Source organism: Uranotaenia lowii, chromosome 3 (genome assembly GCF_029784155.1).
Source record: "Uranotaenia lowii strain MFRU-FL chromosome 3, ASM2978415v1, whole genome shotgun sequence".
Taxonomy (NCBI): domain Eukaryota; kingdom Metazoa; phylum Arthropoda; class Insecta; order Diptera; family Culicidae; genus Uranotaenia; species Uranotaenia lowii.
The window spans coordinates 47,261,726-47,283,571 of record NC_073693.1 but is presented as its reverse complement, the minus strand read 5'-3'; the positions used below and the strand labels follow the sequence as shown (position 1 = coordinate 47,283,571).

The following is a 21,846-nucleotide window of genomic DNA, read 5'->3' as shown; positions in this document are numbered from 1 at the left end:
GGTGTATTTCCTGGGAGGCCCCGTCACTTAAAAAACATGTGACGCTCTCTTACTCAAGTTAGCCGCTCAGTTTAGTCACACGTTGCAAAGCAGGAGTTTTCCTTCTTTAATTTCTCGCTCCGAGAATGTCTTTGGGCCCGGCTAGTAGAACTATCAAAATGAGCGTGGCGATTAACGAGCACTTTTCTCTTTTTGGATAGAAACAAACAACAGTCGATTGCTCATTCGCTTACGACAACAGACATAATTGCATCCGGCAAAAACAATTTTATTTTTTTCTGACCTCAAAAGCAAAATTTATTTCCAGTATGGCAAGTGTAAGATGCTTAGAAGTAGATATCAGAAAATGTGTTTTTTATTTTCGGAGAAAATAATGATTGAAGTTGAAAGCTCGCGGCCATTGGGTCTCGCACGGTACATAGAAGATATTATTCTCGATTGTTGACTTTTTTTATAATTGTTGTAATTTTTACCATTTTTGTTATATTTTTCATTTTTGTAATTTTTTTTTTTTTCATTTTTGCATTTTTGATTTTTTTTTAAATTTCTGACATTTTGTTGCCTTTTTTGTCATTTTTATAGCCTGTGACATTTTGTTGCCATTTTTGTATTTTTTTTTTTTCAAAGTTTGTGATTTCTTTCATTTTTGAAATTTTTTGTCATATTCGTCAACTTACTGATTCGTCAACTCGGTTATGTATTTGCAAATTTGATAAATTTAAGATTTGAGTTGGTTTAAAACTGATTAATTTAAAGATTATATCATATTTTAGTTTAAGATGATGATCTAAAATGATCATGTCTGGGGATATCCGATTTCATGATTGGTTTTGAATTTCATTTCATTTCAATTGAAATTTTGCACCTGCATGCATTAAAATAAATATTTGCAATCAAATTGAATTGTTTTCTTTATTCAGTTTATCAACGATTCAACTTAAGTTCAGAGTGAATATTTTAAATACCAGTTTATAATTTTTGAGACTTAAATAAAAATGTTTAGAAAGTGCTGAACTCCCTAACAATTTTAAGATGAGTATTTTGAACAAAAAGAAACGAATACTTCATTAGTTTCTTTTTGTTCAGAAAATCTCAGATATATTTTTGTCATTCATGAGCCTACAATATTGGTCATCACTTAATACAAATTTTAGAAACCTAGTATTTGAATGACCCTGAGTTTAATGTTGAATTCTTTGGAACCTTGCATGCTAAATTTAAAAAAATTCGAAAAAAACTATTTTAAGATTTTAATTTTCTAGAAACCGTACAATAGAACTACGAGCGGAGCTACCTTTATGTTAAGAAAATCAATTCATAGCTTAATCACGACTGCAAAAAACGGCCACCCACGTGCCCCTTTATTAACGCTTCAACTCTTTTTATTAATGAATTCCACCCACAACGGTCGCTAGAGAACAAAAGACGATAGCCTAACGCTACCAATAACACGTCTCATCGGGTGATATATTTAAAGGAATCGAAGCAGGAACGGTAAGTGTTTTCAAAACAATCAAAGCTAAAGATATGGCAACGATGATACTACCGGGACAGTTATCGATGATGAGCGTGGGGCTTCTCATTTGTTTTGTGGCTATTTTCGGTGCAACAGTTATCCAAGGATCAACTTTGGAAGCAATGGATAAGCAATCGAATGGGGTTGCCTGCGGATGTGGCGGGGGAGGTCACCGAATAGTAAGAGAAGCCGAAGGTGAGGGTGAGGCTGAGGAACCAGAAAGTCCGGCACCTGCTCAGGGTGCACCAGAAGCTGCTCCTGGTATGAGGCGGCAAGGTTACAGAAGACTTGCGGCCAGAAGACCCGGACATCCGATTGCGGAGGGTCCAGCTGCTCCTGGCAATGACGAAATTGTAGCTCAACCTGGCCTGTTTCTACCGAATCGTCGAGTCAATCGGGGACCGTTCCGATTTCTGCTCAATCGGGTAAGTAGAGGAAACTTTGTTTTTAAACTTTCAAAATCTTCAATTTTTGTTTAACATTTCAGAAACGTGGACGATTCTTCAATCCCGTCTTCTAGGCTTTCGAAGAACTTTCAGTACAAAATTGAGTAACGAATCCACCGCGTCATATAAATGCTTTTATATTGAAAATAAAATAAAAAAAGCTTTGAAGAAACAAAAAAGAATAATAAACTCACCAACCGAAATCCAAACCAAGGCAAAACTGCTCAATGTTAACGTCTCTTTCCCTTTCCCTTTTTGTGGGATGATCCTCCGCCGCTGCTGCCCCCACCACCACTTGCACCGCCTCCGCCTCCGGAACTTCCAGATGCTTGCTGCTGGGCAGGTTCGGTAGGTTTGCCCTGCCGGGTCTTCAGCTGCGGAATTGTTTTTCCCAAATACAACAGAATACTGTCCCGGGTTGGATATTCCGGCAGGACCGGTTTGCCATCATTTTGCTTAAGTTGAACACGGATTCGACCGCGGAAGGCAAGTTCCTGTAGAAAAGGTTGAACGGATGTTATATTTTAAAATCATGTGAAGTCGGGATTTTTTATGTTAAATCAGGAGTAGGAATCATATTTTTTTGTTTTCTATAATTTGATCTATATTGCTGGCTTTGCTTTCCACTCATAATAGAACCTTCAAGTTTTAACTTCTTATCTAAGACTTTTTTTAATTATTTTTTTTATTATTATAGGCATTCTAGATTCTAGATTCAATGTATCTCAACTCTAAATTGTAGATTGAAAAATCGATATCCTGATTTTTCCCTTGTTTAAGAAGATTATTAAACTCATATTTAGAAAAGGTTGACCGTAATTCATAATGATAATTATGCTAATTGCCCACTTGAAAACTAATGTTAAATTCATTTGTGTTTGTGTTACTCCAAAATTTTAGTTAATTTAAAAATAAAAATTTATGGACAATTTAATTTTTAGCCCCTAAAATATCTTATCTCAAAATCGACATCTAGAAGTTTGCTTTTTTTTCAATTTCGATTCTGGTAACCCTATCATCAGAAATTTCTTTACTCTTTTTTTTTTAAATTACCTTACTCTTCTCCCGGGAGTACTGTTTGTTTTCAACGATTACATTGAGGTTCAACACCTGTAAAACATCTCGAATTTCCTGGAACGACGGATTTTCGACGGCACACTCCTTTGGAATTCTCCGTCCTTCCTGACGAGTCTTTTTCCTATTGATATAAGCTGGATAAATGCAAATCCATCGTTCCCGATCGGTATGCTTGAGTGCCGAGTTCCATGGGCGTAACGGTGCGGGAGCTGCTGAAGCTGTGGCCATTTCCGGGGCCTATAAATTTGATTTCTTGTCCGGAAAAAGGAAAATTTCACTAACTTTTCGAACGAGCGAGAACCGAGAACCCGATCAAAACAACTCGATGACACGTTTAAAGGAACTGACAGCAATGACAGCCTCGCATTTGGAACTGCCCTATCGGCATTTTGACAAAATATCACAGAGCGTGCGATGTTTTAGCACATTGGGAGAAAAGAAATTTTCAGATTCTTCATAAAAAAAAAATGATTGAATATTACAATAATTGCTTAAATTACACGTGATTAAGAACATATTGAAAAATTTTAAATATCATTCAAATTCATTAAAAAAACGCGAATGCCATAAGAACGGAAAAGTATCACAAATAAAACTCATAAAAAAAACAAAAATAGTAAAAATTAATGTCTGAATGGATTGTCAACTTCTAGAATTGCAGCAGCAATGTTATTGAATATATAAAAAACAAAAAAAAAACAAAAACTTCAAAAAGAAAAAAAAATAAAAGTGACCAAAAGGCTAAAAAAGAATACTAAGACAAAACTGACAAATATCAAAAAATAAACTACAAAAATGACAAAACTGACAAATATCAAAAAATAAACTACAAAAATGACGAAAATGACAAAAATGACAAAAATGACAAAAATGACAAAAATGACAAAAATGACAAAAATGACAAAAATGACAAAAATGACAAAAATGACAAAAATGACAAAAATGACAAAAATGACAAAAATGACAAAAATGACAAAAATGACAAAAATGACAAAAATGACAAAAATGACAAAAATGACAAAAATGACAAAAATGACAAAAATGACAAAAATGACAAAAATGACAAAAATGACAAAAATGACAAAAATGACAAAAATGACAAAAATGACAAAAATGACAAAAATGACAAAAATGACAAAAATGACAAAAATGACAAAAATGACAAAAATGACAAAAATGACAAAAATGACAAAAATGACAAAAATGACAAAAATGACAAAAATGACAAAAATAACAAAAATGACAAAAATGACAAAAATGACAAAAATGACAAAAATGACAAAAATGACAAAAATGACAAAAATGACAAAAATGACAAAAATGACAAAAATGACAAAAATGACAAAATTGACAAAAATGACAAAAATGACAAAAATGACAAAAATGACAAAAATGACAAAAATGACAAAAATGACAAAAATGACAAAAATGACAAAAATGACAAAAATGACAAAAATGACAAAAATGACAAAAATGACAAAAATGACAAAAATGACAAAAATGACAAAAATAACAGAATTGACAAAAATGACAAAAATGACAAAAATGACAAAAATGACAAAAATGACAAAAATGACAAAAATGACAAAAATGACAAAAATGACAAAAATGACAAAAATGACATGAATGACATGAATGACATGAATGACAAAAATGACAAAAATGACAAAAATGACAAAAATGACAAAAATGACAAAAATGACAAAAATGACAAAAATGACAAAAGTGACAAAAATGACAAAAATGACAAAAATGACAAAAATGACAAAAATGACAAAAATGACAAAAATGACAAAAATGACAAAAATGACAAAAATGACAAAAATGACAAAAATGACAAAAATGACAAAAATGACAAAAATGACAAAAATGACAAAAATGACAAAAATGACAAAAATGACAAAAATGACAAAAATGACAAAAATGACAAAAATGACAAAAATGACAAAAATGACAAAAATGACAAAAATGACAAAAATGACAAAAATGACAAAAATGACAAAAATGACAAAAATGACAAAAATGACAAAAATGACAAAAATGACAAAAATGACAAAAATGACAAAAATGACAAAATGACAAAAATGACAAAAATGACAAAAATGACAAAAATGACAAAAATGACAAAAATGACAAAAATGACAAAAATGACAAAAATGACAAAAATGACAAAAATGACAAAAATGACAAAAATGACAAAAATGACAAAAATGACAAAAATGACAAAAATGACAAAAATGACAAAAATGACAAAAATGACAAAAATGACAAAAATGACAAAAATGACAAAAATGACAAAAATGACAAAAATGACAAAAATGACAAAAATGACAAAAATGACAAAAATGACAAAAATGACAAAAATGACAAAAATGACAAAAATGACAAAAATGACAAAAATGACAAAAATGACAAAAATGACAAAAATGACAAAAATGACAAAAATGACAAAAATGACAAAAATGACAAAAATGACAAAAATGACAAAAATGACAAAAATGACAAAAATGACAAAAATGACAAAAATGACAAAAATGACAAAAATGACAAAAATGACAAAAATGACAAAAATGACAAAAATGACAAAAATGACAAAAATGACAAAAATGACAAAAATGACAAAAATGACAAAAATGACAAAAATGACAAAAATGACAAAAATGACAAAAATGACAAAAATGACAAAAATGACAAAAATGACAAAAATGACAAAAATGACAAAAATGACAAAAATGACAAAAATGACAAAAATGACAAAAATGACAAAAATGACAAAAATGACAAAAATGACAAAAATGACAAAAATGACAAAAATGACAAAAATGACAAAAATGACAAAAATGACAAAAATGACAAAAATGACAAAAATGACAAAAATGACAAAAATGACAAAAATGACAAAAATGACAAAAATGACAAAAATGACAAAAATGACAAAAAAGACAAAAATGACAAAAATGACAAAAATGACAAAAATGACAAAAATGACAAAAATGACAAAAATGACAAAAATGACAAAAATGACAAAAATGACAAAAATGACAAAAATGACAAAAATGACAAAAATGACAAAAATGACAAAAATGACAAAAATGACAAAAATGACAAAAATGACAAAATTGATAAAAATGATAAAAATGACAAAAATGACAAAAATGACAAAAATGACAAAAATGACAATCAAAACAGAAACATGACCTTATAAAATGAAAATGGCTTCAAATTGAGCAAAGCGAATCTTAGTTCGGAATCTTTATTTTAGTCGAATTTCTGATAGATATTTTGAATCTTGATGTGTCTGAAATTGAATTGCAATCATTTTATTTAGCGATGCAAATAATGCATTTCTATTCATATTGAACAACATTTAGATTAAAAATTCTGATTCAGAATTTCATCTGAATCCTCATCTGCGCTTAAATTTAATTTTTTTTTTTTGTAAATTTGTTCGCTAGCTTTCAAATAATACTCAAATCTCGAATCGAAATTTTAATGAAACTGTTTTGAAATTATTTAAAATTTAATCCAAAATTTGGGCTTTCCAGCTTGGCGTGCAGAATCAAACAAAAAAACATCGCACGTGTCGACCGCTTCCGCGATGACAACAAAGGACGTGTTTTGAATTTTCATTGTTTTCACCCATTTGTGCATGTGAAACGCGATAGAGTTTTCGAAAATTTTTGTATTTAATTTCCACAACCGGACGTAAATTTAATCATTCTGCCTGGTTTGGGCTCAGTGAACAACGGCAGAAGAGACACCTGTACATGTTTTCTAGTTCTACTCCGCACAGTAAGTTAAGGGTTTGGGCGAGTGTTTAAAGAGCAAGTGCACCTTACACATTTTAACTTCCCTCCTGTAAAAGAAGATTATTTTATTCACATACAAAAACATAATTTAAGAACGTAAAACAGTGGAAACTGTGGACTTTTAATACTAAAATGGTAAACTTCGACATGGATGAGTTTAACGAAATTCTGGAAAAGTGTCGGGATCAGTCCCTGCAGAAGGAGCAGGATGCAGTAAGTTTCTTATCATTATTCGTTTTTTCTTTATTGCAGGATGATTCATTGTGTTGATTGTTACTCATGATAATGAATAATCTTTGTTTTGGCTTTCTTGTAGATTTTATTAGAACCATTTGCTTATATCCAACAAATCCCCGGAAAACAATTCCGGGCAAAGATGGCCCTGGCATTCAACCAATGGCTGGACATTGAGGAAGGGAAATTGGCCGCAATAGGCGAGATCGTTCAGATGATGCACAATTCCAGTTTGCTGTAAGCGTGATTTGTACACCTTTTTGTTCCAAAGTATTTATTGCTTCTATTTTTTTTTACTAGAATTGATGACATCGAGGACAACTCCATCCTGCGGCGAGGAATTCCGGTAGCTCACAAAATCTATGGCATTGCCAGTACCATCAACGCCGGAAACTACGTCCTGGTGCTAGCTCTGGCAAAGGTGCACAGCCTGGGTCATCCAGAAGCCCAACAGGTGGTCACGGAACAACTTCTGGAACTGCACCGAGGCCAAGGAATGGAAATCTACTGGCGAGACAATTTCATTTGCCCCACAGAGGCCGAATACAAGCAGATGGTGATCCGGAAAACGGGCGGCCTCTTCATGTTGGCCATTCGACTGATGCAGCTGTTTAGCGACAACAAGAAAGACTTTACCAAACTGACGGCCATTCTGGGCCTCTCGTTCCAGATCCGGGACGACTACTGTAATCTGAAATCGAAAGACTACTCGGACAACAAGAGCTATTGCGAGGATCTGACCGAGGGGAAGTTTAGCTTCCCGGTGATTCATGCGGTGCTCAATCAGAAGGATCGGCAGGTGTTGCGTAAGTTTTGGATTTGATTGCATAAGCTGGATGAGTTGTGTTGCATCATTCTGTTTTTCTCATTATCCAGACATATTAAGGCAAAGAACTCAGGATGTTGAAGTGAAGCGGTACTGTGTTTCCCTCTTGGAGAAGCTGGGAAGCTTCAAGTATACGGCCGAGGTACTGGAAACGTTAGACCAGGAAGCGAGAGCAGAGGTAAGTTTATATTATGTTTGAATTTGTCATTTGAGAATCTCAAATATGAATTTAATTTTCTATTGAGTTCCTTAATGCAACTATTAAACCGCTTTGAAGATTGAATATAAATTTCAGTTCTCAGAACCAAAGGCGTATAAGTGCAAAATTGATCAAGTTTATAATTCTTATTTTGATATTTCGAACTATGTATAGATTTTGATTAATTTTTCCGATTTTGGGAAATTTATTCACGCATTATTTCGTTTAAATGAAACCTCTTAATATTTTCTCAAAAGTCGGTTTTATGAAAAATCCATACATGGTAGCAAAAACGCTCGGCTGTTATGGTTTATGTCAAATTCCAATTTTGTAAATTTATTAGATTGTTTATCAACAAAAACATGAAAAAAATAGGTTGATACACTTTTTTTGTAACCGCGCCTTACTCGCGGCGCAGGATAAGGTCTCATAGAGTTTAGACCTGAGTCTGAAACCTGAAACATTTCACATGAATCAAATGTGGCAACAGAGAAATAAGACATGCGAAGACAGAGAGAAGTGAGGCGTTAAAGCGAGACATGAAGTGTCCGTGAGAAGTGAAAAATGAAACGTTAGGAGCAAGGCGTGACAAATTAGACTTGAAGACTGAGACGGGAGCAGTGAAAAAATAGAAGTGAGGCGAGAGACACGGTTTTCACAATCTACACGGTATCTGAGAGAAAATATTCTTAACCTAGCACATGAGACCTTAGACTTGAGACCTCGGAACCTGAGACTTGCGACTTTGAAAACTGATGCATAAGACATGAAACATCAGATATGAGACGCAGGCGAGAGACATACGACATGAAACCTTAGACATGAGAGTTGAGACTAAGTCTAGAGAAATGAGAATTTAGATCTGAGATGTGAGACGCTAGACCTCAGACTTGAGAAGTAAGGAGTGAGACATGAAACATAAGATGTGAGTCGTGAGATTTCTTTTGTCTCATTTCTCCCTTCTAACGTATTATGTCTCACTTCTCACGTCTTACACCTCACATCTTATGAGTGAGAAACGCCTCACTTCTCCCTTCTGACGTCTCACATCTCATGCTTCAGATTAGGTCTAAACTCTTATTTTTTTAAGTATCATGCCTCATGTTTCAGGTCTAATGGCTTACTTTTAAGACCTTAAAGCTAACTTCCCAGAGATTCACAAAATTCGAAGTATTTTTCTTGAAGTATGAGGTTTCAATATAGTTCAAGAAGACACGTGTTGAAAGATTGAAGTTGTATTTGCGAAGGATTGAAAAAAAAGAACTAATGACATTGGAGTATCTTGATTGCTGTGATTAGTTTCCCATTGAGATCGGCCTACTCCAACATTCCTTCTCGATCGGTTGATTCTAATCCAGCGTCGATCGCCAACTTCTTGGGTCGTGTAGCCGAAAGGGGGTTCGTCAATAGATCGGCTACAATGTCTTCAGTCGGGCAAAAGACGACGTCGATCTCCTTCTTCTTTTTCATGTCTCGAACGAGTGAACGAAGTGATATTTTGTAGCGATGTGCTTCGTCCGATTGCTGAACTTTTCGGTATCCAGCATATTGAGACAACTCTGGTTGTCCTCGTCGATTGTAACGGCTGCATTCTCATCCATGTCGGCCTCAGCTGTGGATAAGGAAACGCACGTTTGCTTCCTGCAGCTCCAGCTTATGGTACCTCCGAAAAACTTAAAGACCTGGCCACTGAAGGATTTCCGGTCTTCAATGTTCTCCGCCCAATCCGAGTCAGCATATCCTATCAGTCCGGACATATCTCCAGCTCAATGGAAGACAATAGTGGCTGATTCTCTTCAGGTAGCGGATTACCCTTTTGAAGTCGTTCCAATCTTCTTGCGTGGGATAGCTGGTATGGCGACTCAGAAGGTATGGAAGTTGATCAATTACCTTCTGGTACGCTTGATTATCGGACAACGTATCACGCAGAAATCGCCTTTCTCGTCTCGTTGAACCTCAATTCCGAGAAAGTAGTGGATGTCTCCGAGCTCACTTAGTTCGAATTGCTTTTTTTTTTTTTCTTTTTTTTTTTATAATTCTTTATTTGAAACGGCTCATACGATTAAGTTTTAAGGAGCCACACTCGTTTTTTGTTTTTCACAATCATTTTCTTAGTCTAGCACTTTTTTTTAAAGAAAAAAGAAGATAGAAAGGGAAATTTGAAAATAAAATAGGGTTATAGACGGAGATCGATAGCTTTTAGATAGAGGTAGATTTCGAACATGTAGTCCAAATCTAACACAGCTAGCACGTCTCTCACTGGAACGTAAGGTGGTTTTCCTCGGGCCCGAAGGGAATCTATGAAAGTCGTTCTGGCGACAAGATGGACCTCACACGACCAAACAATATGCTCGATGTCGTGGTAACCTTGGCCGCAACTGCACAAATTGCTGCCAGCAATACCCAAACGAAAGAGTACCGCGTCTAAGGGATAATGATTGGACATGAGACGGGAAAATATACGAATAAAATCCCGACTCAGGTCCAACCTATTAAACCAGGGTTTGAGGCTTACCTTTGGGATAATCGAGTGAAGCCACCGACCCAACTCATCCTCGTCCCATTTGCGCTGCCAGTTGACAAGAGAGTTTCTTCGAACCAAAAAGTAAAATTCGTTGAAGACGATTTCACGCTGAAACGTGTCGCCTTCCATCGCCCCCACCTTTGCTAGCGAGTCCGCTCTCTCATTGCCCACTATCGAACAATGTGAGGGGACCCAAACAAAGGTGACGACAAAGCATCGACTTGATAAAGCACTCAAAACATCCCGTATCTTCCCGAGGAAATACGGTGAGTGCTTTCCTGGTCTTATCGAACGGATAGCTTCAACAGAGCTGAGACTGTCAGTTACAATATAGTAATGTTCAACGGGTCGTGAGGCTACATTTTCTAGTGCCCAATAAATCGCTGCTAACTCCGCAATGTATACTGAGCATGGAGATTGAAGACAGTACGAAGCACTAGTAATCAGGTTGAACACTCCAAATCCCGTTGATTCTTCGATAAGGGACCCGTCGGTAAAGTACATTTTGTCAGCATCGACGTGTCTATATTTAGCATCGAAAATTCTTGGAATCATAAGTGGACGATGCGAATCAGGGATTCCACGAATTTCTTGCTGCATAGACAAATCAAACTGGACAGAAGAGTTGTCGTAGTTTGGGATGTAAACACGAGTTGGAGAATACAACGAATTGCTTCTTCAAAGCAGTTATCAAAGTTTCGCAAAGCTCAATTTCCTACTACCAAGACATCAACATGCTACACAGCAAGAAAAATTCGTGTAATTTTAGATTGAAAACGATGCACGAAAACGGAACATCGTTTTTGATCTAAAACTACATCGAGGCGTGTAAATTTAGACCAAAAACGATGCACGAAAAAGGAACAGCTTATTGTCGTGTAAAAATAAACAGCGATGTAAAATTTTATATTTTTTATTCAGGATATTTGCAAATTTTTATAAAATATTTAGATATTGTGAGTGTTATGAAAAGAAAAATACACTGTTTACAATTATTTAACATTTATTTTCAAAATTAAAAACCAACAACAATAAAGAAAAAGGACTCCCTAATTTTTTAACCAGTCGTCGTCACTGAGGGACCAAAGATAATTACGTTCCGGACAGTCATGGTTCGGATTCACAGGAGACTGCCGGGTCAGGATGGATTTTTACTCACTCAGATCGTTCAGGCAAAATTCTCGCCAGGCAATCATATTCCGGGTCGCTGCCACTGCAAAATCTGCAGTCGCTGTAATCGAGGAAGAACTGATTAATTACAATAACATCATTCGTTACTTTTCACTTGAGAAACCTACCACTTTTAGTAAACTATAGAGATGCGGGAGCTGCGTCTTGGAACGAAGATACTCTGTTTTCACACATTGATTCAACTGGAAAATGTCACAAACAAACAATGTCATTCAGTTTTAAACCAAAGAGATATAATTTTACACTGTTTGTGATATAAATTTCATTGACCGCTTGATTTTTACATCACAGAATGTAAAATTATAGCAAAACAATTTATTTCTATTCGCTTTTTGAAAAAAAGATTAAAATTACATCAAAAGGAGTGGAAAATTACACCTTTTTGTAAGTACACTTGTAAAAAATTAGATCACTCGTGTTTTAGATTCAGTATACTTTTAGAAATTTTTTTCTGTGTATAGCATTATAATTAAGTTCATGTAGCTAATTAGTTCTGAGCGTGTCCTACCATTACACGGAAAAAAATTGCATGGGTTTTTCTAATACAGAGTCATGATAATTTTACTATTAGGATATATTGACAGTTCTACACGAACACCACCTTAGCAGGAGGCCTCAGCCCTAACCTCAAACCATGGGAGAACAGAATCGATTTTTGAGAAGGGCGCACGATAAATGCGTTTTTCTGGTACTAATATCGACAAATTCGCCCTGTGGAAAAGAGATACACAGATGTTCGAGTTTTGATTTTTTGGGTGTTCAGGGATGCCAAATGCATTGATATTTGGAAAATGATTATATTTTTTTATTTGCATTGTTATTGAAAAACCTTTTCATGAGTACTGAGAATTTGCAACTTTCTGGTAGATTCCTATTCGAATGTGAAATTAAACGCATCAATTATCTCAACGACATAACAACTTACTGTATCAAACACTTAAACGATGTAGCGAATTATGTGGATATGTTTAAAATAATCAGAGCATGTAGGCGATTATTTTCAAAGTCAACATAGACGAGGCTTTCATTAATTAACTTGTTTGTAACAGTGAATGATTTACATTCGTTTAGAAGTTAGAAGCAACTTTTTTTTAACCTACCAAGCAGTACATGAAAATATATTTCAGATGTTTTAAATTCACCTTGAAAATTTAGCAAAAGATGGCTTATCTTTATCCATTTACGGACGCCCCGTAGGGAATTCAAACGTTTAGCTGTTGATAGTTAAAAAATTTTATCAATTCCAAAATATTATAATTAGTTGGAAACAAGCAAATACTGATCTTAGTAACGCACCTAGCATCACTGGTGAGGCCGCCAGCAAATCAAATTTTGAGGTTATGGTTGAGGCCAAATTTTCGCCAATACCATGGTCCGTACATACCCTTATATCCATCATTTAGTATTTTCGACCATGATTTAGTATTTTTTACCAAAAATCTGAGTGATAATACTACGACATAGTATTTTTACTATGCTTACTTTGACAGCTCATAGTAATTTCCTCGTGGCTTAATTACCATGCGCATGATATTTTGATATTACACAATTCGTGTTCTTGAAATTACCATGCCCATGGTATTGTTGAAACACCGTCATTTGTGTTGTCGAAAATACTTTGTTCATTATAATTCATAGCAATTTGTGCTTCGGTCAAGGGTTTTTTTTTTCGAGACAGCCTGTCGGGGTCTCGGAACGCGGACAAAATTGTTGCGCGGGAACGTCGATGAGGTGGATATGCTGTTTCAACTAATCAGGTGACCGGCGCACTTGGTGTGAGGATTGGAATCAGCGTCATAGTCGGATCGGGAAACGCATTCCCTCAGGTGAGTAGATTGTGTTTTTGTTTTTGTTACTTCTAATTTACTACTTATAGAATATGCTAACAAAATCTTTCTTCTAATCTTAAGGTGTTCCATTCGATGCAACCTGAATTCCCTGGCCGTGGGGGTCTCCCTCCCCACCAGCCGCTGAAGATTAACGGGATGATAGCAATTTCCAGAATCCTTGCCCACTTTCTGGAACATTGGTCTCAAGATGACTGCCAACGTCCATATCGATTCCAGCGTAAGTACAACAATTACCAAATTTGATCTGCTCATTAAGTGTTTTTTTTTTTAAATTTTTCAGAGCCCGACAATTAATCATCAAAGTTATTAGCGGACCATTTTAGTTATTATGGAAAAATAAAAACGTAATTTGTTTCAAACTAAATTATTTCTAAATCTCGAAAAAATCAGAAAGAGTATTAATCCTATCGTTGGCGCATGGTAATTTTGTTATCAAATCAAGCAACATATACTTATTTATATCATAACACGTACCAATTTTATTATGAAACATTTAAATTTTACCATGCACAATGTAAAAAATACTCATGATTTCATTGACAATTTTGCTATGAACGTAGTCAAAATTACTATGCGCAGCCAAAATCAACACAAAGTAAAATTACTATGCGCATGGTAATATCAAGAACAAAACATTATTGACTCAAAAATATGGTTGCGTGTTGTTCATTTAAACCAGAGGACTGAACCAGCTGTCAAATCGCATACTAACGCATCGTACCAAATTTTTGGTACCAGAACGTCAGTGTGGTTCCCGAAATTAAACACTTCACCCCATAACAGACTTGAAATAGGGTAACATTTTGGTTGCCAAACTTATCTGTTGTTGGCATACTGCAGATTTTGAATCAATTTTAACAAGGATTATCCTGAAAACTCTGCATTGTGTCAGTTTGTGTTCAGAATTCGAGTGGAGCGGTCGTTTTTTTTCGTTGGTGTGACGTATCGTTTAGCCTTGAGTAGCTGAGCTACTGTGCAATTTTGCTATTGTTTAAAACAATAGCACATATCCAGTTGGAGAGTTGTGTAACAATGGAATCCAAAATGGAAGAGGCGAGATCAAACTCGCTCAGAATATTTTTTGGCCCTGGAAAACCTGAGCCATCGAATGCCGAAATTTTTCAATTTATGAAGTCAAAAATGAAATTAGTTAGTGGAAACCTTTTGGCGATGTATAAAGAGCCAAGGGATCATTGTGTTTATTTGAAATTTAAAAGTGAAAATTTTCTTAAAGACACGTTGACCCGGTTGCCGTCCCAGATGGAATTTCAATACAGCGAAAATAGTGCTACGACAGTGACATTTTCTAAGGCATCTAGTGTGTTGAAATATGTTCGAATTTTTAGTTTGCCACCGGAGATAGACGATAAAGAGCTATCGGATGTTTTCTCAAAGTATGGAATCATTCAACGGATGGTCAGGGAGAGGTACGGAGGTGAAACAGGATTCCCAATCTGGACGGGTGTGCGAGGAATTCACATGGAAGTGAGCAATGAGATTCCTGCGACATTGCACGTGCGCAATTTTCAAGCACGCGTGTTCTACGAGGGACTTATAAACAAATGTTTTGTTTGCGGAAGCAAGGATCACATAAAAGCGTTGTGTCCGAAGCGTGTTACGGTCAACAATAGGTTGAATCACCAAGTTCTGAGATACAGCGACATTGCTGCTGGACCGAGTCGTCGCTTAGCTGCGGCTACTGACAATGAGAGTGTAGAAACAACGGAACAAGAGCGGAATGAAGTATCTGAAATCGTGCCAGAAAACAGCGAAAAGGTGACCAGGGAGGAAGGAAACGATCAAAATAGTGATTTGAGAACTCTAAAACATCCATCGGAGGCTTCGGGAACACCAATTTCAGAGAGTCTAAGACAGGACGCACTGGATAAGGAGATGGATTCGGCACCAACAAAAAAATATCCAGAGCGGGCGAAACGTGGTCGGCAGGAAACAAGAACTAGTAATAGAAATGGATCCGAAACATCCACTGAGTCAGATTCGGGATCAGTCACAATTCCATCTTTTCCTAGTTTCTTGGAAGCGCAAAGTGCTTTAACACGTAGTAGATCGAAATCGAAGCAGCAAAAACAGAATTGATTTGCTTTGCTAGCTCAGTAGATTGGAGTTTTGTTAAGCAGAGTGTGAGTTTGGGATATGAATAATAAAATCGTTGACAGAAATTAAGAACATGATAATCAAGGCATCTGTAAATAATGGTACTGACAAAATTTGAAATGGTAAAGCTATTCTTTCTGTATTAGTTCTAGATAGTTAAAAACCTAAACACTGGTCTTTAGTTGTATTTATCATTATTAAATTGAATAAAAAAAAAAAAAAAAAAAAAAAAAAAAAAAAAAAAAAAAAAAAAAAAAAAAAAAACATTATTGACTCAAAAATATGGTTGCGTGTTGTTCATTTAAACCAGAGGACTGAACCAGCTGTCAAATCGCATACTAACGCATCGTACCAAATTTTTGGTACCAGAACGTCAGTGTGGTTCCCGAAATTAAACACTTCACCCCATAACAGACTTGAAATAGGGTAACATTTTGGTTGCCAAACTTATTTGTTGTTGGCATACTGCAGATTTTGAATCAATTTTAACAAGGATTATCCTGAAAACTCTGCATTATGTGCCCAACCATAATTTATTAATGTTACCAAAGATCCCTTTGATTGACATTCCAGAGCCACAGATATTATTTTAAGGATTATTAAAAAATTGGCTATGGTTAAAATTGTTGCAATGAAGACGGCCATGTTGCCCATATACGTGTTTCACTCGTTTCAATTTTCTTCTTCCTGCGGGTTTCTTGACTGAAAACTTGGTACGGTAATGTTTTCTTTCTTCAGCCCCTTGATTTAAACCACGGATTTAGTAATTTTACTATGATTTTTTTTTGTGTGTAGAGTTAACAGTAAACCAAAGAATGAGTGTTTAGAGTTTGGAGTGTAAACGTCAAACGCACACGCGGGACAAAAAGGTAAACAAGAAAAAGCGAAAACAAAACAGCATCGTCCAAACGTTTTTAAGCCTAGTCCACACTAGGCAACATGAATTGCGATTTTTGTTATGAGACGGGCTTTGTTGTCTGTTGTTGTTGTTGGAAACCTGAGACGGTCTCAGTGTCTCCCGAAGAAAATGGGAGACGTTGAGACCGTCTCGAGACGGACCGTCTCCTAGTGTGGACTAGGCTTTAGCGGTAGTGTTCGCCTTTGCATTTGCGCAATTCTTCCACCAGTAAAAAGAGGCCTGTAATCCGTTCGCATCGCAAAACCGTAGCCAGTAGGAACGAGTTTAAGGAGCAACATTGCCTAAAGGTGAGAAATAGCTGAAACACACGGTGGAACAGCAAAACAAATTGACTTTCGCAACACAGATTGCCAAGAGGAACGGCGCCGATTGCAACGACGAAGCTCTGGTGTAGAGGAGCAAGCGCAGTAAAAACGTAAGTAAGGCTAGTATATTTTTCCGAATGGCCTTTCTAAGAAAGTTGGATTTCACCGCAGATAGTCACAGCGACCGGAACAAATGCAGCACGAGAAATAGAGGACAGAAAGAAAGTATCCGCAACAACAAACAGAGCAAAAGGGTAGGTGAACCATTATAGACCCCTATGCCCACAAGTTCCGTCATGCATACAATTTTGTAGACCCGTTTTTGTAGTTCGAAGGCCAGCGGCCTCCGAGAAGTCCATTCGACAGACGATCGGAACGATAAATTGCGCAGGAAAGACGGCCCCAATCGGGTGAGTTGTTTGTTGATTGTGTGGGAGAAACTAATGCTAATAAGTGATTGATGGTCGACAGGGTCGTTTTTGAGAACTAAATTCTCTTTTTTCGGGACTCGTTTTTGTGCCACTTCTGGCTTTTTTGAGAACGGAATTCCCGACGCCTTGGGATTCCAACGATTTGGATCCAGCCGGAAGCAGTCTAGGAGGTGCTCCGGGCAGTGGTGCGTGCCCGTGGAGCAGAGCAACCAGACAGTGTTGCCAGATATTTCCGTGATATTCAGCTGTGATAAACGTGTGCCGTCCGTTAGCTGTGATATGACTGTTGTGCGTTCGGAATATAGCCGTGTAGCACACACTGAAAGTCAGTGCTGGTGCTCAACTTGTTTCAATTCACCAGCACGTAACAGGCTTTTCCGTCTTTCACCTTCCGATAGAGACATGGATCCGCATTGCAGCGCTGGAAACCTTGCTTGCAAAGAGCGGAATGCAGTTTGGAATTCCATGCCCTGCCAGCTTGTTTCAGGCCGAAGAGGCTCTTCCTTAGTCTGCACACCTTGTGTTCTACTACTTCTGCAATGAAACCGGGTGGTTGCCGCATGTATATCTCCTCCTCAAGATCGCAGCGCCGTGGAGAAATGCGATCTTGATATTGTACTGCTTAACCACCATTTTTCGCTTAGCAGCAACGGCCAACGTGCGGAAGGTGGTCTGGCGCACCACCAGTGCGAATACTTCGTCGAAGTTGCGACCAAATCTGCTTGACTCTTGTCATGAAGCTGAAATAACATGAGCAGGTATACTACCTTTGAAACCAATCAAATAGTCAAGCAAATAGTCCGCTGCGCCTCAACACCTGTGACACGTATGGATTTGAAGTAGAGTGCGGGGGAAGAGCAGTGGGAATAGTCACGTCACGTAAAGAATGTAGTTGTTGGTTTTCTTCATCTGATTCGTCATCGGTAAGGATGTCTCCCATCGATTTGGGACCCTTGGATTCTGTCATTCTGTCACTGGTTGCTCAAAGTCCAGCTGTATGTACACTGGCTGAGGATGTTGAACCCCGATGACACCCGATGCTGATTGCGACTTTGCTCTCATCCAGAAACGTAACATCCCGGACCTGCGTCATAGAGCGTGTATTCATGTTGTACACTCTCTACGTCTTGGAGTCTTCCTCGCTGCCAACATGGATGCACTCTTCATCTTTGGCGTCCCATTTGCGTCGTTTTTGTTACGGAGCCATTACCGTAAGTCCAAGAATTTTCAGATGCGATAAATCCGGCTTTCTTTCAAAGCCAGATTTCCTCAAGCGTCTTGGCGTGATCTTTTGTTGGTGATCGATTCAACAGGTAAACAGATGTGGACACTGCTTCTGTCCAGAAGCGCTCCGGAAGACCGTCTCGTTCGCTACGGGTGTAATCGCTGGTTGTTTGGTGTTTGATGCCAAGTCGTTCCAAAAAGCTTTGGAAACCACGATTTGTGTACTCCTTCCCATTGTCCGTTCGAATGGTCTTGATCTTGCAACCCTGTAGTCTTTTGACCCTACTGTAGAAGGACTTGAACGCTTGTAGCACCTCGGACTCGGACTTAGTCGCCAAAAAGAAGACGAAGATCATTCTTGATTTATCGTTAACAAACGTGATGTAGTACTGATTCTTCCCAATCGAAGATTGGGGCCCGCAAAAGTCTGAATGGACCACCTCGAGCACCTCGTTTGCTCGTGAACCGTCTTTGCTGGAACATAAATGGGTTAGTTTTCCAAGGGGACAAAATTTACACGCATCACCATCATCATCTTGGAATTGGACTTCGGATACCAGGCCATTTCGGAGTTGCTTCAGACTTCTATGTGCAGGTTGTTGCATTGTAATTTATTATTGATGGCGATTTAGTTCTAGGGGTGTAGTGATTGTGTCAATTCGAGCCAACATTGATTGTCTAAAATTAAGAGTACAACCTGTCAAACGGCGAGGGAGCAAAGCGATGTACTGGAACAGCAACATCCGGGTACAAAAAAATTCAACCATCCTTGAATTCCCTGCAAATAAGCAACTTTCGAATGAAAAGTATAAATTTGAGTTTGGCTGCCGAACTTAGTATTGTGTATGCCTATCAGAACTTGTTTTGCGATTGCCCAGATGAACTCAAAGTTGAAGGCTGCCTCTGAAGTGGGTTACTTAATTTTGAGTTTTGTAAGGAGCGTGCATGTGTAAAAGTAAACAAAGACAAAAACAAAACAACATAGCACAGCGAAATAGTTCACCGTTTTCGTTGGTGTCGCGAGAGGTGAGCGAAAACAATTCGGATAAAAACGTATCAGATAAACATCCATTCCTTTTAACTCCCAGGCAACGGTTAGTTCTACATTACGCTACAACATCCAGCCCCGACGGATAACATGTCAATCGCAGGTTGGCGCTGGTAGTAACCGGTTTATAAATACCAACGGCCCCAACAGAGCGAGTGACAAAATAGCGAAGGAAAGATTTGAGAAAAAGAAAACAATGTTTTCTACAGGGCCGTTGTTCGGGAGCTGAGGTCACTTTCGGCTCCAGCTCATTCGTCTGGCCAAGCCGGATCAGATTCAGCCGGAAGCCGGTAGTGGAGGTGTTCCGGCCCTTTGCCATGTGCCCGTAGAGCAGTGCAGCCAGGTAGGGTTGCCAGAACCTGTGATATGCTGTGATACGTGAAGAAACCGAGCTATGATTTTTTTTTTGTTTTTTATAGGAATTGAGCTACAATATGATCGTTGTGTGTTTGGCTGTCAGATGTTTTTTTTATTAGCTAGCTGAAGTTTTTCAAATGTCGTGTGTAAGTAATTAATTATAATTGCTACAAGTTTTGGGTTTTGTGTTTTGGGTGCAGCCGTGCAGTAAGTCAGTGAAGCTCAAATTGTTACATTGGCGCCCAACGTGGGACTCGAACCCACGATCCTGAGATTAAGAGTCTCATGCTCTAACGACTGAACAGGCTGTCGATAGCTTTCTATATAGGAATCTCATTTTTTTAAAACAAAAGTTACCACTACTTTGTTCTAGTTTTTCAAAGCTTTGACTTCTTTTAAATTAGTTAAACCTGCTTAGGCTCTTTAATCTATCGACTGTTTTATTTATTTTAAATTTTCAATAGTTTGAAGTCCAAATTTTTATCTATTTTTATCGATATCTATTTTCTAATCTTCTGCAACAATTTTTTTTTCAATTACAAAAAAATTAAAAAGACACGGAAGTAGGAATCAAATTCTTTAGGTGGCCTTGCAGTTGAAAGTATAGGCCATTCGAGGGGGCGCGTGGCTTTAAAGTTGAAAATATTATTCAACGAAAAAGTTGCCTCTACATTTTGATATTGAGCTCAAAGTATTGATGTTTAACAAAAACAAGCCTATGCTAAAAAAAATTAAGACCTAAAAGTTAACGGTGTAAAGATTAAAAAGGTCTTAGTGTTAATGAGATTTTCTGTTTGTCTTCAGATTGAACGTCTCGGTCCAAACCCGATCATGCTGTCGCTGCTGGACGATCTGTTAAGCTGGAAAACGGAACACTCGCTCAAGGAGGAAGAAAAATCAGAAGACATGAACTAAGGCAAACTGGGGAAAACAAAAAAAAAACATAAAAAGGTAATCCAAGCACGAGAACAGCAGCAACGAGAGTTTTCCTCACAGAAGCAAGAATAAAACAGAAAAGCGACCGATGCGAATTGGTGATATACCTATTAAGTTAACTAAGCAGTTGTAAGCGTAAAGTGTGAAACTGATAAAGTGTAGAAGAACAACAAAAGTCAAACTTTAAAGCAATCTGGAAGAAACAAGTAAGTATCGTAAGCCTTGCGAATATATATGAATGTAGCACTTTCAGAGGCAAAGCGCGCCTGATAAGACCCTTAACAATTGAAAGACTTAACAAATAACTGGCGAATTGTCTATCGCGTGAGACTTATCTTTAAAAGAAAGAAGAGGCATATTTTTCAGCACGCATTTAGAAATCGAATTGAGAACATAAAACTGAGTATTCAATCACCGATGATTAAAATCTGTAAACAGGAAGTCGATTTCACCAAAGCACTAAAGTTGTACGTCGTTATTGTGAAAGTTTTTGTAAGCTAGCAAAATAATTGTGACAAAAAGACATCATCTCAAATAAGTTTATGTGTTTACACAGTTATTGCAATTGGAGAAAACAAATCGGCATTTTTTTAGTATCGCAAAGCACTCTCAAAATCCACAGAAGCACCATATAAACTGATTCCTCAAAGTGCACTTTGGCCCCAAGCTGATAACGCGATTAGTAAGTGTTAAGTGGGACTATCTTGAAGCCCACCCGAGAAGAAGACACACCTCTCTTTTATGATTCCTTACTTTTAGGTTTAGGTTATTTTAGGTTGTGTAACACAAAAGATCTAGTTTTATATAAATTTATTTGTTGAATTTATGATTATTTTTTG

At 37.1% G+C, this 21,846-nt stretch overlaps 3 protein-coding genes across 3 annotated transcripts; 2 read left to right on the top strand and 1 right to left on the bottom strand.

Moving 5' to 3' along the window:
- The first annotated feature begins 1,611 nt into the window (after positions 1-1,611).
- LOC129756573 (uncharacterized) lies at positions 1,612-2,080 on the top strand. The gene is made up of 2 exons (XM_055753480.1): positions 1,612-1,941; positions 2,004-2,080. Exons 1-2 carry the CDS (start codon positions 1,639-1,641, stop codon positions 2,034-2,036), a joined length of 336 nt encoding a protein of 111 aa, XP_055609455.1. The 5' UTR covers positions 1,612-1,638; the 3' UTR covers positions 2,037-2,080.
- Positions 2,081-2,103: 23 nt separating this feature from the next.
- On the bottom strand, positions 2,104-3,363 carry LOC129756572 (signal recognition particle 19 kDa protein). The gene is made up of 2 exons (XM_055753479.1): positions 3,016-3,363; positions 2,104-2,456 (listed from the first exon to the last, which is right to left on the bottom strand). Exons 1-2 carry the CDS (start codon positions 3,265-3,267, stop codon positions 2,193-2,195), a joined length of 516 nt encoding a protein of 171 aa, XP_055609454.1. The 5' UTR covers positions 3,268-3,363; the 3' UTR covers positions 2,104-2,192.
- Positions 3,364-6,669: 3,306 nt separating this feature from the next.
- Positions 6,670-21,836, top strand: LOC129757156 (terpene synthase). The gene is made up of 5 exons (XM_055754283.1): positions 6,670-7,061; positions 7,165-7,319; positions 7,383-7,888; positions 7,959-8,086; positions 20,876-21,836. The coding sequence occupies exons 1-5, from the start codon at positions 6,981-6,983 to the stop codon at positions 20,984-20,986; spliced, it is 981 nt and encodes a 326-aa protein (XP_055610258.1). The 5' UTR covers positions 6,670-6,980; the 3' UTR covers positions 20,987-21,836.
- Positions 21,837-21,846: the final 10 nt, after the last annotated feature.

Excerpts from the sequence above, each read along its gene's own strand:
- LOC129756573 (XM_055753480.1), top strand. The coding sequence starts at position 1,639 with ATGGATAAGCAATCGAATGGGGTTGCCTGCGGATGTGGCGGGGGAGGT. Across the intron at positions 1,942-2,003 it reads TCCGATTTCTGCTCAATCGG|AAACGTGGACGATTCTTCAA; the intron begins GTAAGTAGAGGA and ends TTAACATTTCAG.
- LOC129756572 (XM_055753479.1), bottom strand. The coding sequence starts at position 3,267 with ATGGCCACAGCTTCAGCAGCTCCCGCACCGTTACGCCCATGGAACTCG. Across the intron at positions 2,457-3,015 it reads ACTCCCGGGAGAAGAGTAAG|GAACTTGCCTTCCGCGGTCG; the intron begins GTAATTTAAAAA and ends CCTTTTCTACAG.
- LOC129757156 (XM_055754283.1), top strand. The coding sequence starts at position 6,981 with ATGGTAAACTTCGACATGGATGAGTTTAACGAAATTCTGGAAAAGTGT. Across the intron at positions 7,320-7,382 it reads ATGCACAATTCCAGTTTGCT|AATTGATGACATCGAGGACA; the intron begins GTAAGCGTGATT and ends TTTTTTTACTAG. Across the intron at positions 8,087-20,875 it reads ACCAGGAAGCGAGAGCAGAG|ATTGAACGTCTCGGTCCAAA; the intron begins GTAAGTTTATAT and ends GTTTGTCTTCAG.